The 17,031-nt window shown below is 36.1% G+C and overlaps 1 protein-coding gene across 3 annotated transcripts in view; it reads right to left on the reverse strand.

Moving 5' to 3' along the window:
* ARID2 (AT-rich interaction domain 2) overlaps positions 1-17,031 on the reverse strand; it is a 170,524-nt gene that overhangs the window by 75,030 nt on the left and 78,463 nt on the right. For all 3 annotated transcript variants that reach the window (XR_003430079.1, XM_027093544.1, XM_027093543.1), the window contains exons 3-4: positions 8,611-8,744; positions 3,160-3,378 (exon numbers count right to left, since the gene is read on the reverse strand). Coding sequence is in view for 2 of the 3 variants with exons in the window: in XM_027093544.1 (XP_026949345.1) it covers positions 3,160-3,378; positions 8,611-8,744 (353 nt within the window). In the remaining variant the exon portion in view is untranslated. The remainder of the gene's footprint in view (positions 1-3,159; positions 3,379-8,610; positions 8,745-17,031) is intronic.

The raw sequence follows: 17,031 nt of genomic DNA on the forward strand, positions 1-17,031 counted from the left end.
GATAAAGTTATCAGGAGCAAAGTCAAACCATCTATGTTCAAAAGCTTCTTAATAACACCCTGCCCCCTCCGGACAACAGAGGTTAAGGTATATAGATAGATACATATCGCTTTTCTCTCCTCTGCGTTGCTAACTCATTTTGTCAGTTACAGGACCAGACAGTAAAGTTGTATAATACAAATGTCTAAGCTGTGAAACAATAGGCATCTACCTTTAAAAATTAGGTAGGTACTTTCATCAACTACCTGTAATTATCTGTATTCTGTAATGAAAGCTATTGGTTTTCCAATGCAGAGAGAAAACTATGTATTGGCAATTTTTAACAGAAAAACTAGTTTTATGAATGTAATTCTTTAAAAAAACAAAAGTAAATCTCCTTAAATGGATGTGCTGTGACATGCATAACATATGGATATATTTTCTGTTGTAAAAGATTTAATGAATGTTTGCAGTCTTATTACGCCTTTAAGTGTAGATCTAATATTTTTACTTAATATTGAGTTAAAGTTGTAAAGTACTTAGGTTAGAATAAGACTATTCATTGAAAAAGTACTAATAAGGGTGAAGAATGGAAACAGTTTAACATTATATTGATATTAGGATCATGGGGACATGATATAAAGAACAGATTTGAAGTTTTTAATAAATAAATTTAACTACAGTGACCTAAAGAAGAATTTCACAGAACATCAAATTTATATAGACGTAGCAGCTGAATCAGAAAAATGAAGTCCACACCCTACTAAAGAGACAAAATTTTGTTTGTCCTGAAGAAAACCTTATAAAGAAAAACTTCACTGGGAAAAGAATACTGAATGGAAATATAAGATGGAAAAATTAAATTTTTGTCACATGGAATTTTTATTATACTTCTTCAAATACATATATGTATAAATATTACACACCTTCAAAGAAAGTGGTATCTACATTTTCTCTCAATTAAAATTTCATGCCCTAAAAAAATTCAAAACCTCTCAAGAGCCTTATGAAATATGCCCATAATCAAATATACCCTTAATCTTCAAACTCAAAAGAATTATTTTCATAATGTAAAACCACTGTTTTAAGTATACGGTCTTCATAAAGTCCCTATGTACTCTGGAACTCTAAACTTCTAACTGTTGAAATAAAAGAAACATCCGTTAAACAGCATTTGCTAAATTATTAATGTTTTAGATTGCTACTCTACATAATAATTTAGTCTGAGATACACAAAAATGCTAAAAAATGCAAGAAGATAAACTGGGTATAAAGAATGTCATGCCTCAGTGCATCAAAGCTGGTAAGCTCACTTTTATCATATATACAAATGTAATTCTTATTCAATGATTAAATGGTAAGAATTCACTAAAATTATTCTGGTCTGAGAATATTTACTATTTTTAAAAACTTCATTTTAAGATTTCTAAAAAAATGTGAAACAATTTTAAACCATTCTATATTAAATGCTGAAAAATGTCTTTAAAAGATCAAAATGAAATATCAGGAAGCAAAGAAAATGAGAGTGAGATGGAAATCTACCAAATTTAGATCTTCAAAGTTACAATACAAACTGATAAGTGCTAATCTTTTTTCCTCCTCCAAGTAACCAAGAATAGTTTCTGGCAGGGTAAGAAACTCATTTTCACTTTTGTTTAATTTCAAAATGTCTTCATACAAAATAAGTACATGTCAAATTGTAAGGACTCCTACTTAGGAAATTCCCTGGTGGTCCAGTGGTTAGGACTCCGTGCTCTCACTGCCGAGGGACTGGTTCAATCCCTGGTCAGGGAACTAAGGGACTGGTTCAATCCCTGGTCAGGGAACTAAGATCCCACAAGCCGTGCGGCATGGCCAACAACAACAACAACAACAGCAACAACAACAACAACAAAGGAATCCTACTTAGATAATCCCAAATAAAAGTATGTTTGAAAATTATACTACTGACCTAAATTACAGAAAAATGAACTCATTTGCAAACACATCACTGTTTAAACATAAAAACACTCATGAACCTATGAAATATTACATGAAATTCTCAGACTATATCTACTGTTCTATATAGTTTCCTATATGATAATTTCAAAATATATCAATACCTTAATCCATTAATAGAATATACTTCTGACAAAAGAAGTTACATGGTATTGGGGTAGAAGGAGGGTTGAGAAGCAAGAAAAAATTTTATGTCAATAACATTCAGCTGACATAGAATATTTTAAAAAGAAAAACTATAGCAGGAAAAAATTTTAAAACATATTTTCTAAATCCCTATTAAACTAGGGATTGCTAGTCAAATTGCTCAATTAAAGAATTGAGCAATTTGGTCTGAAAAGTAACCTAGATTTGAGATAATTACACAGAAAACAAAGAACGTGATTTATAAAAACCTACAAATAACAAATCCTACGAGTAAAAAAATATGAAATATTTGATCATTCTTATTTTGATTATTTATGCAGCAAATTTTCAAATTCATTGACCTAAATTGTTTAGTTAAAAATTATAACTACACACCAGCAGAAACAGACTTCAGAAAACAATTTCTTCCAGGTCCTATTTTTCGCTATCTGAATTTTGTATCAAACAATTTTCTCAAATCAACAAACCCACATTTACTATAAGAAAAATACAGCATTTTAATTTCAAAAGCTCTAGTGAGGTTTTTATTATTCAAATATATAAGATTAAAAAAAATCCAAACATTCATTATTTTAAATAATACATTTAATATCGGGCTTCCCTGGTGGCGCAGTGGTTGAGAGTCTGCCTGCCAATGCAGGGGACACGGGTTCGAGCCCTGGTCTGGGAAGATCCCACATGCCGCGGAGCAACTAGCCCCGTGAGCCACAATTACTGAGCCTGCGCGTCTGGAGCCTGTGCTCCGCAACAAGAGAGGCCGCGATAGTGAGAGGCCCGCGCACCGCGATGAAGAGAGGCCCCCGTTTGCCACAACTAGAGAAAGCTCTCGCACAGAAACGAAGAGCCAACACAGCCATAAATAAATTAATTAATTTAATTAAAATAATAATAATAATACATTTAATATAACAAAAGGAAATAAAGAATGCTAGTATATTACCTAATAAAAAGTACTTTCCCCCTTAAAAACCTTTAAAAAAAATCTATAACACCTTTAATACAATGATTATGCAAAACATTAAGGCTAAAACTTACTGTCATCAAACACCCCGGCATTAGCAAGCAATAAAGTGATGATTTTAGGGTCTTTTTCAAGTTGCATGACATGTTTGCTTTCATTTGATAGGAGAGTGCATACATTAATAGCAAAGTCCACTTCATTTGGGAGTCCAGATAATAGTGAAAGCACCAATTTAGTATAATCATTTGGCGAATTGAAGTCCATAGACAGCCCATAACTTTGACGCAGATAATCTAACAAAGACAAAAACAAAAACACTGTTAAGTATATCAAGGATTAGAAACCTTTTATGGTTAATATCTTCTGAATACGGGACAGAAGTTTGTTTTCTTTTATAAAATATAAACTGAGTAGAAGTTTAGAGTTCAACTTTCTAAACTTAAGTGAAAATTACATTCCTCAAAAAGTATTAAAACATAAAAAATGTAGATATTCTGTTGGATATCATTGCAAAATTACTATTGTATCTTTATTTTAATTTACCTTGTCTACATTTTTTATTCTTGTATTTCAAGGGACTTATTCCAATTTTTAAATACTATAAGCCAGAAAGGCTGGTTCCTTTCAAATTTTTAACAATATCATGTTTCTAAACATGCTGCCAACCTTCTTTACCCAATTTTGGGAGGATTATTACTTGTTTAGGTCAGATTTGCTGCCACATAATATGTAAAATTCATGCTTTTTAGTTCTACAGTTCTATGAGTTTTGATAGTCTTTTAACCACAACCACAATGGAGATAGAGAGTATTTCTATCACCCCAAAGAAGTTTCTTTATGCTCCTTTGTAGTTGATCCTCTCTTCTATCCATAAACAACCACTGATCTACTTTATTTCAAAATGCCAATTAAACAGAATCACACAATATATATCTTTTTGTGCCTGATTTATTTCATTTAGCAAAATGCTTTTGAGGTTAGTATCCATTTTGATGTGTGTATCAATAGTTGGTTCCTTTTTACTGCCATAGTATGGCTGTAACATAATTTGTTTATCCATTCCCTAGTTGAAGGACATTTGGACTGTGTCCAGTTTTTGGCACTTCTGAATACAGTTGCTGTAAACATTCACATACAGGACTTTGTGCGGACATATTTCTTCATTTCTCTTGGATTACTGGGTCATACAAAGTGTATGTTTAACTTTGCAAGAAACTGTGAAACTGTTTTCCAAAGTGGTGGTAACATTCTGTCTTTCCACCAGCGATGTATGAGAGAGTTCCTGGTGCTGTACATCCTTGTCGGCACTTAATACTGTCAGTTTAAAATATTCTGAATATGAGTCACTTATCTAATATTTATTTTGTAAATATTTTCTCCCAGATAGTGAATGGTTTACCTTTTCATTTTCTTAACAATGTCTTGAAAGAGAAGTTTTAATTTTGATGAAGTGTGATTTATAAATTTTTACCTCTACAGTTCATGCTTTTGTGTCCTAACAAATCTTTTCCTAACTAAGATTTTATGTAGGAGAATTAGACATTTTTAGAACTTTGAAGGTAGGGAAGATGGGATTACAGAACACTAATATATTTTATACTCATAATATATACATATTAGAAAATGTTATATTTCTAGAAATACTGACTCTTAATTGGTGCAGTTTAGGCCTTGGCAGCTACGTCCTGAGACATATACCCCTAGTACATTTTTCACCTAAAGATCTAATTAGTTTAATGAGAAAAGGCAAGAAACAAGAGTTAGAAAACTGCTAGATGAAACATTTCAGAAAAATATGGATTTGAAAAAAAATCTTTTTAAAATGTCACTAAAGGGAATGCAAGTAGGAATCTATTGTCACAACATGCCACAGAAGAAAATCATGTAAGAAACTTCTTCATTTCCCAATGTAGATATCTGAGACAACTCTTCAATTCTAAAATATTCTAGGAATTTCTCCAATAAGAAGTATCACAATACACTTATAAATGAATAAGACACCGATTCTTTATAATATTTAAGGTTGAACAATAATATGTTGTTCATTTTTTATAATCTTGAAAAGTAAAATTTCTTATAAATAACATAAATATCTGGGGAAAATGTAACATAACTTCCGTGAATATAGGGGTTTTGATATTTCTATACCGCACAGTGGAATTGATCATGAGATGCCAAGTCTCAGCAATAATTAAGTTTTTAGATTCCACAAAATTTTCATGCAAATCTCTTCAATAGAAAACAAATTGGAACCTATATTCAACATCTGTCACAGTCTTCTTTATGTGCTTTCAATATGATCTTGGAATTGTTCTGTTTGCTACTGAAGAATAACAGATGCCATCATATACTCAATTCAATACATCCTTACGTGAATGACTTTGCCAAAAGTCATCTCCAATTAAAATAAGATGAATAAATATGATAATTATGAAAAGTCCTCTAATTATATGAGGCTTGGTAAAGATTCCTATGATAATATATGAGAAAATGCTTACAAGATTTTAAGAGCCTCCCTTCCCATCCCCAAGGAGGTATGATTAAATAGCTACAATGTTATAATGTGAATGGGATCAGAAATTTTCAACATTCTTGACTCAATGTTTATACAAACGCATCACTGCTGACAAACTAATTTAATCCGAGGTAATCTCTTTGTTTTCAGTTTAGAGGAAAGGGAGAATTGTTCCTGGAGTGCTGTTTACATTAAAGATACTAGACAGTACATTCTTTCCATTGATACTGGCAGTGATTGCTGTAGTTCAAATGTCTATAAGAATATGGGACATGTAAAGGAAAATTTTTGCTCAAATACAACTGATAAAACTAAAATAATACATCTTCCTGTATAAGCTCTCCCAAATTTACGTAACAAAAATGCAAATGGATAGGGTGCTTGGCCTCCTTTGACCGAAATGATTGAATTGGATTAAATGATCACTAAAATCCTTGCTAGCTCTAAAATTCTGCAATTCTATTAATTTCAATGAGTTGTCATGTACCAATTTTGCCTTTCATAATTCTTCAACTAGAGATATTGCAAATAAATAAAAAATCTTTAATTTAGAAACTAATTAATTTTTTAATTTTAAAGTGTAAGAGAAGATGAACAAAAAGTCCTTAGTAATCTACACTACAATTCTGCGGAACTGACTGTATCCAAATCAATACCAAGGAAGAAAGAATAAAGACGGAAACAAAAAGATTAGGTATTTATGGCATGGAAAAGTATGAAAAACTACGCAAATAAAACGACCATATTTTGACGCCAATACTTACTAATTCAAAGCAAAATCTATGAATACTTTTTTGGCCACTTCAAGTCACTGGGCAAAAGGCGTCAGTATCCTTAAAGGAAAATCTGGTCCCATATTCTATCAATGTACAATATTCTATCATGACAATTATGAGTAGAATTGCACTTCATACTAAATGCCAATTTATTATATTACGTTTCAAAATACTGTTTTAGAATACCTTTTCTTAATATCAACAATATAAGCATCTCTAGATAAAATACATTTATCCAAATACATTAATCTAAACCTATAAGAAGAGTAAGGCTGTATAATCAAAGATGTACACACAAATATTTTAAACATTCTTATTAAAATTTCCTAAGGCTCTTAATCTACCACCATGTAATTCTACTTTGGTGTTTATTTACACACACACAAACAGACACACACATATATATTGACAGCTATGAAGCTTACTATATTTCCTTAACGGCATTTGAAAAGAATCATCAGTGAAGGATTTGTTTTATATATTGATGGTCATGTTAATTTTTAGAACACTGTCATAATGTTGCTATGGCTCCTTCTAGAAAAATAAAAAGCACCTTCAAATTCATAAATGCTGCCCTGCAACACTACCTCTTTTCAGTTTGAATTAGATATATTGTAGTCTGATGTTCCCCAGCAAGTCCTAGTTCTTTTTTTCCTTTCATGAGTCCCCAATCCTGATTTTGTCAAACATGTTACATATGTTACATAACTACTCAGATTCTCCTTAAAAAAAAAAACAGACATATGATAGCATATCACAAAGGAGTTATTGTAACACCAGACCAAGAAATTGTCATTCCCTTAAAAATTGTGTAGCTCTATCAATGACTTTCATTAGGCTTCTGAAATACCAGAAATATCTCTTTTTTTGAAGTAAATCATGTTTAATTAGGGAAGAGGGACAAAAAAAACTGATCCAGAAAAAAATTTCATTTTAAACAAGATCTAATGTAGAAATGGAGAAGCTGGAATAGACACCAAACTCTATTTAAGCTACAAGAATGGACAGTTCTGCTGTTGATGAAATATAGGAACAACACAGTTACAAGATGGTCTTAAAGGTCTTTAGTACAAGGTCTCACTCAATGTAGGAATACCCTATATAACATCCTTGAATTAGATAATGGTCATTAGCTCTTTTTAAAAACAGGAAGCATATCACCTAACAAGTCACCCCATTTTATTTAATCAGCTTAAGCTATTAGTAAGATCTTCTACATGGTGACTTAAAATGTTCCCTTTTAACAGTAGTTCTTGAGGTAATAACTTCTCATTAAAGATAAAGCGAGATTTGGTTTGCACTCACCACTGCCACCACCCCTCCCAAGCCCCAACTATACAAAAGCGTCAGATGAAAACCTCTTCTAACGGAGATCACAGATTCTAGGAGATTGTTTCCTCAGCTGATTGGGGAAGAAACAGAGTCAAATTCAACATGAAAGAAACTGAAAATAGATAATGGAAAATTTAAATCAGTGATACTGGCACAAACAAGGGAGCTTAAAACTAAGGATTACCTAAGAGATTGGTATTAGTACCAATGAAGAATAAAAAAGATCTAGATAACTGTATATTTTATAAAGAACATACCCTTGAAAAAGATGTATCTCCTCTTTTTCAGGCCAAATGTTAGTGATTAAAGAAAAGAGATGCTTACCTCTTCAGAGCTCTCTTCCTAAGTATCACTGTCTCAACCCCCCGAGCCACAAACAACGGAACTCCCATCTATTCTGTCTCAAGAACCTCTTTATTAGACTCTCAACCTGATTATTTCCAACTTCAGTCCTGTTCTTTTTAGCTGCAGATTCCTCTATAACCATTACAAGAATGACATGAATGAAAAGAATCTTAAATCCCTGGTACCATGGCAGGAAAACAGTTGAATAGTAAGAAACATTTCTGAGAAATTCTGGTGCTGGGAATTCCAGGAATTGTAGAAAATCTAGATGCTATGAGTACTCCTCTGGCTTCCCTAATCCTAACAGGACCTTCCTCTCCTCATTTTAGTAACTATTCAGGTCAAACTAATCTTTAGACAAAGAAATAATTTTAAAACTTCACTTGAAAATACAGATATATTTGTGATGTTAAATTCCTGCAACTAAAAATCTTATATGTAGGCTATGACAGAAAGGGACCTCATACCAATTAGTTCAATTCAATTCATTGGACGATGTCTATTTTCCTAATTCAAAACTGTGGAACTATGCCTTGTTCATTTCCAGTGATATTTACCTGACACACTGTGTTGCTGGTAATTGTAGGAAGATGGAATTGCACCAATAGGAAGCTGTGGTTTGGGATTGCCTGGTGGTACCTCATCATCATCCTCCCCAAAATGATGAACTTTCTCGTACTTTTCTAGGTAACTGAAATAGAAAAACAGTACAGCAGAGATTTAAAATAGATTTACATCTTGTTTTTTAACTCCCACCACATATATCTGGTTTCCTTTTCTAGAGGCCCTAAATTTAAAATAATAATAATAACAAGATACCACAAACCTCATATTAGTGGGACAGTCACTTCAGCAGTAATAGTGAAGACAAACTCACTGTAATGGTTCTAAAAGTGTTTTTAAATTTTCAGAAAAGACCACACCACTGCTCAAATAAAAATGTAAAAGTAAAGAATATCAAAGGACAACTACATGTAGATGAACAACAGTACATTTTATTTACTGATTAAAAAAATTATACATGGTCACTGTAAAAACCACGTGAAGCGGCTTCCCTGGTGGCACAGTGGTTGAGAATCTGCCTGCCAATGCAGGGGACACAGGTTTAAGCCCTGGTCCTGGAAGATCCCACATGCTGCGGAGCAACTAAGCCCGTGCACCACAACTATTCAGCCTGCGCTCTAGAACCCGTGAGCCACAACTAGTGAGCCCGCGTGCCGCAACTACTGAAGCCCACGCACCTAGAGCCTGAGCTCCGCAACAAGAGAAGCCACCGCAATGAGAAGCCCGCGCACTGCAACGAAGAGTAGGCCCCGCTCGCCACAACTAGAGAAAGCCCGTGTGCAGTAACGAAGACCCAACACAGACAAAAATAAATAAATAAATTTATTTAAAAAAAAAAAAAAAGTGAAAATGAGAAGATGCCCTGGCCTCCACATCTCACTCATCACAGATAACTACAGGTTCAAGTGTTTTCTGTATATTTTCTATGCATGTTTTTCTCTAACAACATATTTTAGAGATCTGAGCATGTCAATACACACAGTACCACCTCAGTCTTCTTTTTTTTTTTCCTTTTAAACTTTATTTATTTGGCTGTACTGGGTCTTAGTTGCGGCATGCAGGATCTGGTTCCCCGCCAGGGATCGAACCCGGGCCCCCTGCATTGGGAGTGCGGAGTCTTAACCACTGGACCACCAGGGAAGTCCCTACATGAGTCTTTTTTAATGGCTGTATAATATACGGTCCTACTGATACATCATAATTTAACAAGATCTCTAGTGCTGTAACTAGCTATGTTCAGTTTTGCTTTTTGCTATTACAAGTCATGCAGCAATAAGATTAATCTCAGCACCTGTTTAAATACTTTTCTCTCAATAGACACTGGAAATGGTATTATCAACTTTAAACAGCAATACAGCCAAATTCTCACCCAAAACTGATGTGCCCAATACATTTTGATCAATTTATAAGATAGTTCCTGTATTCCCCACTGGATCACCGTTACAGGGTATGGTCAATCTTCTTAAAATTAACTAGAATTAAATTCCCAAATTTACAATAAGATTCCCACAAGAAAGATTTTTAAATAGGGAAACAATTGATCAAATCCATGTCAAACACAACACTGTAACTAATGAACTTGTTACTACACTTCATAAGAACTTAAGCTGATTAATACCAGAGTAAAGTTCTAAATGTGATCATTTTATAGACCAATCCTTCTATCATTCCTGATCCAGGCAGGTACTAAGTCCATCAGTCACTGTTTTAAAAGTCCTGCAGAGGGAGGGCCTAAAGATGGTGGAGGCATAAGACGTGGGGATCACCTTCCTCCCCACAAATACATCAAAAATACATCTACATGTGCAACAGCTCCTACAGAACACCTACTGAATGCAGGCAGAAGACCTCAGACTTCCCAAAAGGAAAGAAAATCCCCACGTACCTGAGTAGTGCAAAAGAGAAAAGAAAAAATCAGAGACAAAAGAATAGGGACGGACCTGCACCTCGGGGAGGGAGCTGCGAAAGAGCAAAAGTTTCCACACACTAGGAAGCCCCTTCACTGGCGGAGACAGGGGGTGGGCAGGAGGGAAGATTTCAAGCCACAGAGGAGAGTGCAGCAACGCGATGCAGAGGGCAAAGCGAAGAGTTTCCTGCACAGATGATCGATGCTGGCCAGCACTCACCAGCCCGAGAGGCTTGTCTGCTCACCCACCGAGGCAGGTGGAGGCTGGCAGCTGAGGCTCCAGCTTCAGAGGTCAGACCCCAGGGGGAGGACTGGGGTAGGCTGCGTGAACACAGCCTGAAGGGGGCTAGTGTGCCACAGCTAGCAGGGAGGGAGTCCAGGAAAAAGTCTGGAACTGCTTAAGAAGCAAGAGACCATTGTTTCGGGGTGCACAAGAAGAGGGGATTCACAGCACCGCCTAAAGGAGCTCCAGAGACGGGCACGAGCTGTGGCTATCAGCGCAGACACCAGAGACGGGCATGAGACACTAAGGCTGCTGCTGCCACCACCAAGAAGCCTGTGTGCGAGCACAGGTCACTATCCACACCCTCCTTCCGGGGAGCTGTGCAGCCTGCCACTGCCAGGGTCCCGGGATCCAAGGACAACTTCCCCGGGAGAACACACGGTGAGCCTCAGGCTGGTGCAACGTCACACCAGCCTCTGCTGCCTCAGGCTACCCCGCATTCCGTGCCCTTCCCTCCCCCCCGGCCTGAGTGAGCCAGAGCCCCCGAATCAGCTGCTCCTTTAACCCCATCCTGTCTGAGCAAAGAACAGACGCCCTCAGGTGGCCTACACGCAAAGGCGGGGCCAAATCCAAAGGTGAGCCTCAGGAGCTGTGTGAACAAAGAAGAGAAAGGGAAATCTCTCCCAGCAGCCTCAGGAGCAGTGGATTAAAGCTCCACAATCAACGTGATGTACCCTGCATCTGTGGAACACCTGAATAACAATGAATCATCCCAAGACAGTGGACTTGGGGAGCAAATGTAGACTTGGGGTTTGCTTTCTGCATCTAATTTGTTTCTGGTTTTATCTTTATCTTAATTTAGTATTTAGACCTTATTATCACTGGTAGATTTGTTGATTGATTTCATTGCTCTCTTCTTTCTCTCTTTTTCTTTATTTTTATTTTTAATAATATTTTTTAAATTTTATTTTAATAACTTTTATTTTTTTATTTATTTCTTTTTTTCTCCCTTTCTTCCGATCTGTGTGGCTGACATGGTCTTGGTGCTCCAGCCAGGTGTCAGGCCTGAGCCTGCAGGTGGGAGGGCCGAGTTCAGGACACTGGACTACCAGAGACCTCCCGGCCCCATGTAATACCAAACGGTGAAAGATCTCCCAGAGATCATCTCAACACTAAGACCCAGCTCCACTCAATTGCCAGCAAGCTCCAGTGCTGGACACCCCATGCCAAACAACTAGCGAGACAGGAGCACAACCCCACCCATTAGCAGAGAGGCTGCCTAAAATCAAAATAAGTTCACAGACACTGCAAAACACACCACCAGACGGGGTCGTGCCCACCAGAAAGATAAGATGCAGCCTCTTCCACCAGAACACAGGCAACAGTCCCCTCCACCAGGGAGCCTACACAACCCACTGAACCTACCTTAGCCACTGGGGGCAGACACCAAAAACAACGGGAACTATGAACCTGCAGCCTGCAAAAATGAGACCCCAAACACAGTAAGTTAAGCAAAATGAGAAGACAGAGAAATACACAGCAGATGAAGGAGCAAGGTAAAACCCACCAGACCAAACAAATGAAGAGGAAATAGGCAGTATACCTGAAAAAGGTTTCAGAATATTGACAGTAAAGATGATCCAAAATCTTGGAAACAGAATGGAGAAAATACAAGAAACGTTTAACAAGGACCTAGAAGTAATAAAGAGTGAACTAAACAATGATGAACAACACAATAAATGAAATTAAAAATTCACTAGAGGGAATCAATAGCAGAATAACTGAGGCAGAAGAACGGATAAGTGACCTGGAAGATAAAATAGTGGAAATAACTACCACAGAGCAGAATAAAGAAAAAAGATGAGAAGAATTGAGGACAGTATTAGAGGCCTCTGGGACAACATTAAATGCACGAACATTCGAATTATAGGGGTCCCAGAAGAAGAAAAGAAAATGGGACTGAGAAAATATTTGAAGAGATTATAGTTGAAAACTTCCCTAACATGGGAAAGGAAATAGTCAATCAAGCCCAGGAAGGGCAGAGAGTCCCATACAGGATAAATCCAAGGAGAAACGTGACAAGACACATATTAAACAAACTATCAAAAATTAAATACAAAGAACAAATATTAAAAGAAGTAAGGGAAAAACAACAAATAACACTCAAGGGAATCCCCATGAGGTTAACAGCTGATCTTTCAGCAGAAACTCTTCAAGCCAGAAGGGACTGGCAGGACATATTTAAAGTGATGAAACGGAAAAATCTACAACCAAGATTACTCTATCCAGCAAGGATCTCATTCAGATTCGACATAGAAATTAAAACCTTTACAGAAAGGAAAAGCTAAGAGAATTTAGCACCACCAAACCAGCTTTACAACAAATGCTAAAGGAACTTCTCTAGGCAGGAAACATAAGAGAAGGAAAAGACCTACAAAAACAAACCCAAAACAATTAAGAAAATGGTAATAGGAACATACATATCGATAACTACCTTAAATGTAAATGGATTAAATGCTCCCAGCAAAAGACATAGACTGGCTGAATGGATACAAACACAAGATCCGTATATATGCTGTCTACAAGAGACCCACTTCAGACCTAGGGACACATACGGACTGAAAGTGAGGCTATGGAAAAAGATATTCCATGCAAATGGAAATCAAAAGAAAGCTGGAGTAGCAATTCTCATATCAGACAAAATAGGCTTTAAAACAAAGACTATTACAAGAGACCAAGAAGGACACTACATAATGATCAAGGGATTAATGCAAGAAGACATAACAATTGTAAATATTTATGCACCCAACATAGGAGCACCTCAATACCTAAGGCAAATGCTAACAGCCATAAAGGGGGAAACTGACAGTAACACAATCATACTACGGGACTTTAACACCCCACTTTCACCAATGGACAGATCACCCAAAGTGAAAATAAATAAGGAAACACAAGCTTTAAATGAAACATTAAACAAGATGGACTTAACTGATATTCATAGGACACTCCATCCAAAAACAACAGAATATACTTTCTTCTCAAGTGCTCATGGAACATTTTCCAGGATAGATCATATCTTGGATTACAAATCAAGCCTTGGTAAATTAAGAAAATTGATATCGTATCAAGTATCTGTTCCGACCACAACGCTATGAGACTAGATAGCAATTACAGGAAAATACCTGTGAAAAAGACAAACACATGGTGACTAAACAATACACCACTAAATAACCAAGAGATCACTGAAGAATTCAAAGAGAAAATCAAAAAATACCTAGAAACAAATGACAATGAAAACATGACAACCCAAAACCTATGGGATGCAGCAAAAGATGGTCTAAGAGGGAAATTTATAACAATACTATCCTACCTCAAGAAAAAAGAAACATCTCAAACAAACAAAAAAATAAATAAACAACCTTAAACCTAAAGCAAATACAGAAAGAAGAACAAAAAACCCCCAAAGTTAGCAGAAGGAAAGAATCATAAAGATGAGATCAGAAAAAGAAATGAAGGAAACAATAGCAAAGATCAATAAAACTAAAAGCTAGTTCTTTGAGAAGATAAACAAAATTGATAAACCATGGGACAGACTCATCAAGAAAAAAAGGGAGAAGATTCAAATCAATAGAATTAAAAATGAAAAGTGAGAAGTAACAACTGACACTGCAGAAACAGAAAGGATCATGAGAGATTACTACAAGCAACCCTATGCCAATAAAATGGACAACCGGGAAGAAATGGGCAAATTCTTAGAAAAGCACAACCTTCCGAGACTGAACCAGGAAGAAACAGAAAATATAAACGGACCAATGACAAGCACTGAAATTGAAACTGTGATGAAAATTCTTCCGACAAACAAAAGCCCAGGACCAGATGGCTTCACAGGTGAATTCTATCAAACATTTAGAGAAGAGCTAAGAGCTACCCTTCTCAAACTCTTCCAAAATATAGCAGAGGGAGGAACACTCCCAAACTCATTCTGTGAGGCCACCATCACCCTGATACCAAAACCAGACAAAGACGTCACAAAAAAAGAAAACTACAGGCCAATATCACTGATGAATATAGACACAAAAATCCTCAACAAAATACTAGCAAACAAAATCCAACAGCACATTAGAAGGATCATACACCATCATCAACTGGGATTTACCCCAGGAATGCAAGGATTCTTCAAAATACGCAACTCAATCAACGTGATAACCCACAATAACAAATTGAAGGAGAAAAACCATATGATCATCTCAATAGATGCAGAAAAAGCTTTTGACAAAATTCAATACCCATTTATGATAAAAACCCTCCAGAAAGTAGGCACAGAGGGAACTTACCTCAACATAATAAAGGCCATATATGACAAACCCAGAGCCAACATCATTCTCAATGGTGAAAAACTGAAACCGTTACCACTAAGATCAGGGACAAGAGAAGGTTGCCCACTGTCACCACTATTAATCAATATTGTTTTGCAAGTTTTAACCACAGCAATCAGAGAAGAAAAAGAAATAAAAGGAATTCTAATTGGAAAAGAAGAAGTAAAACTGTCACTGTTTGCAGATGACATGATACTATACATAGAGAATCCTAAAGATGCTACCAGAAAACTACTAAAGCTAATCAATGAATTTGAAGAGTAGCAGAATAAAAAATTAATGCACAGAATCTCTTGCATTCCTATACACTAATGATGAAAAATCAGAAAGAGAAATTAAGGAAACACTCCCATTTACCATTGCAACAAAAAGAATAAAATACCTAGGAATAAATCTACCTAAGGAGACAAAAGACCTGTATGCAGAAAACTATAAGACACTGATGACAGAAATTAAAGATGATACAAACAGATGGAGAGATACACCCTGTTCCTGGATCAGAAGAATCAATATTTTGAAAATGAGTATACTACCCAAAGCAATCTGCAGATTCAATGCGATCCCTATCAAACTACCAATGGCATTTTTCACAGATCTAGAATAAAAAATTTCACAATCTGTATGGAAACACAACAGACCCCAAATAGCCAAAGCAATCTTGAGAAAGAAAAACAGAGCTGGAGGAATCAGGCTCCTGGAATTCGGACTATACTACAAAGCTACAGTAATCAAGACAGTATGATACTGGCACAAAAAGAGAAATATAGATCAATGGAACAGGATAGAAAGCCCGAGATAAACCCACGCACATATGGTCACCTTATCTTTGATAAAGGAGCCACGAATATACAATGGAAAAAAGACAGCCTCTTCAGTAAGTGGTGCTGGACAGCTACATGAAAAAGAATGAAATTAGAACACTCCCTAACACCATACACAAAAATAAACTCAAAATGGATTAAAGACCTAAATGTAAGGCCAGACACTATAAAACTCTTAGAGAAAAATATAGGCAGAACACTCTGACATAAATCACAGCAAGATCCTTTTTGACCCACCTCCTAGAGTAATGAGAATAAAAACAAAAGTAAACAAATGGGACCTAATGAAACTTAAAAGCTTTTGCACAGCAAAGGAAACCACAAAGAAGACAAAAAGACAACCTTCAGAATTGGGGAAAATATTTGCAAATGAAGCAACTGACAAAGGATTAATCTCCAAAATTTGTAAGAAGCTCAATATCAAAAAATCAAACAACCCGATCCAAAAATGGGCAGAAGACCTAAATAGACATTTCTCCAAAGAAGATATACGGATTGCCAACAAACACATGAAAGGATGCTCAACATCACTAATCATTAGAGAAATGCAAATCAAAACCACAATGAGGTATCACCTCACAGCAGTCAGAATGGCAACCATCAAAAAATCTACAGACAGTAAATACTGGAGAGGGTGTGGAGAAAAGGGAACCCTCTTGCACTGCTGGTTGGAATCTAAATTGATACAGCCACTATGGAGAACAGTATGGAGGTTCCTTAATAAACTAAAAGTAGAACTACCATATGACCCAGCAATCCCACTACTGGGCATATACCCTGAGAAAACCATAATTCAAAAAGAGTCATGTACCACAGTGTTCACTGCAGCACTATTTAGAATAGTCAGGACATGGAAGCAACCTAAGTGTCCATCAACAGGTGAATGGATAAAGAAGATGTGGCACATATGTACAATGGAATATTACTCAGCCATAAAAAGAAACGAAACTGAGTTATTTGTAGTGAGGTGGATGGACCTAGAGTCTGTCATACAGAGTGAAGTAAGTCAGAAAGAGAAAAATAAATACCATATATTAACACATATATATGGAATCTAAAAAACAAAACAAAAGGTTCTGAAGAACCTA

The sequence above is a fragment of the Aethalodelphis obliquidens genome, unplaced genomic scaffold (genome assembly GCF_003676395.1).
Source record: "Aethalodelphis obliquidens isolate GAN/ISIS:26980383/991018 unplaced genomic scaffold, ASM367639v1 scaffold84, whole genome shotgun sequence".
Classification (NCBI taxonomy): Eukaryota; Metazoa; Chordata; class Mammalia; order Artiodactyla; family Delphinidae; genus Aethalodelphis; species Aethalodelphis obliquidens.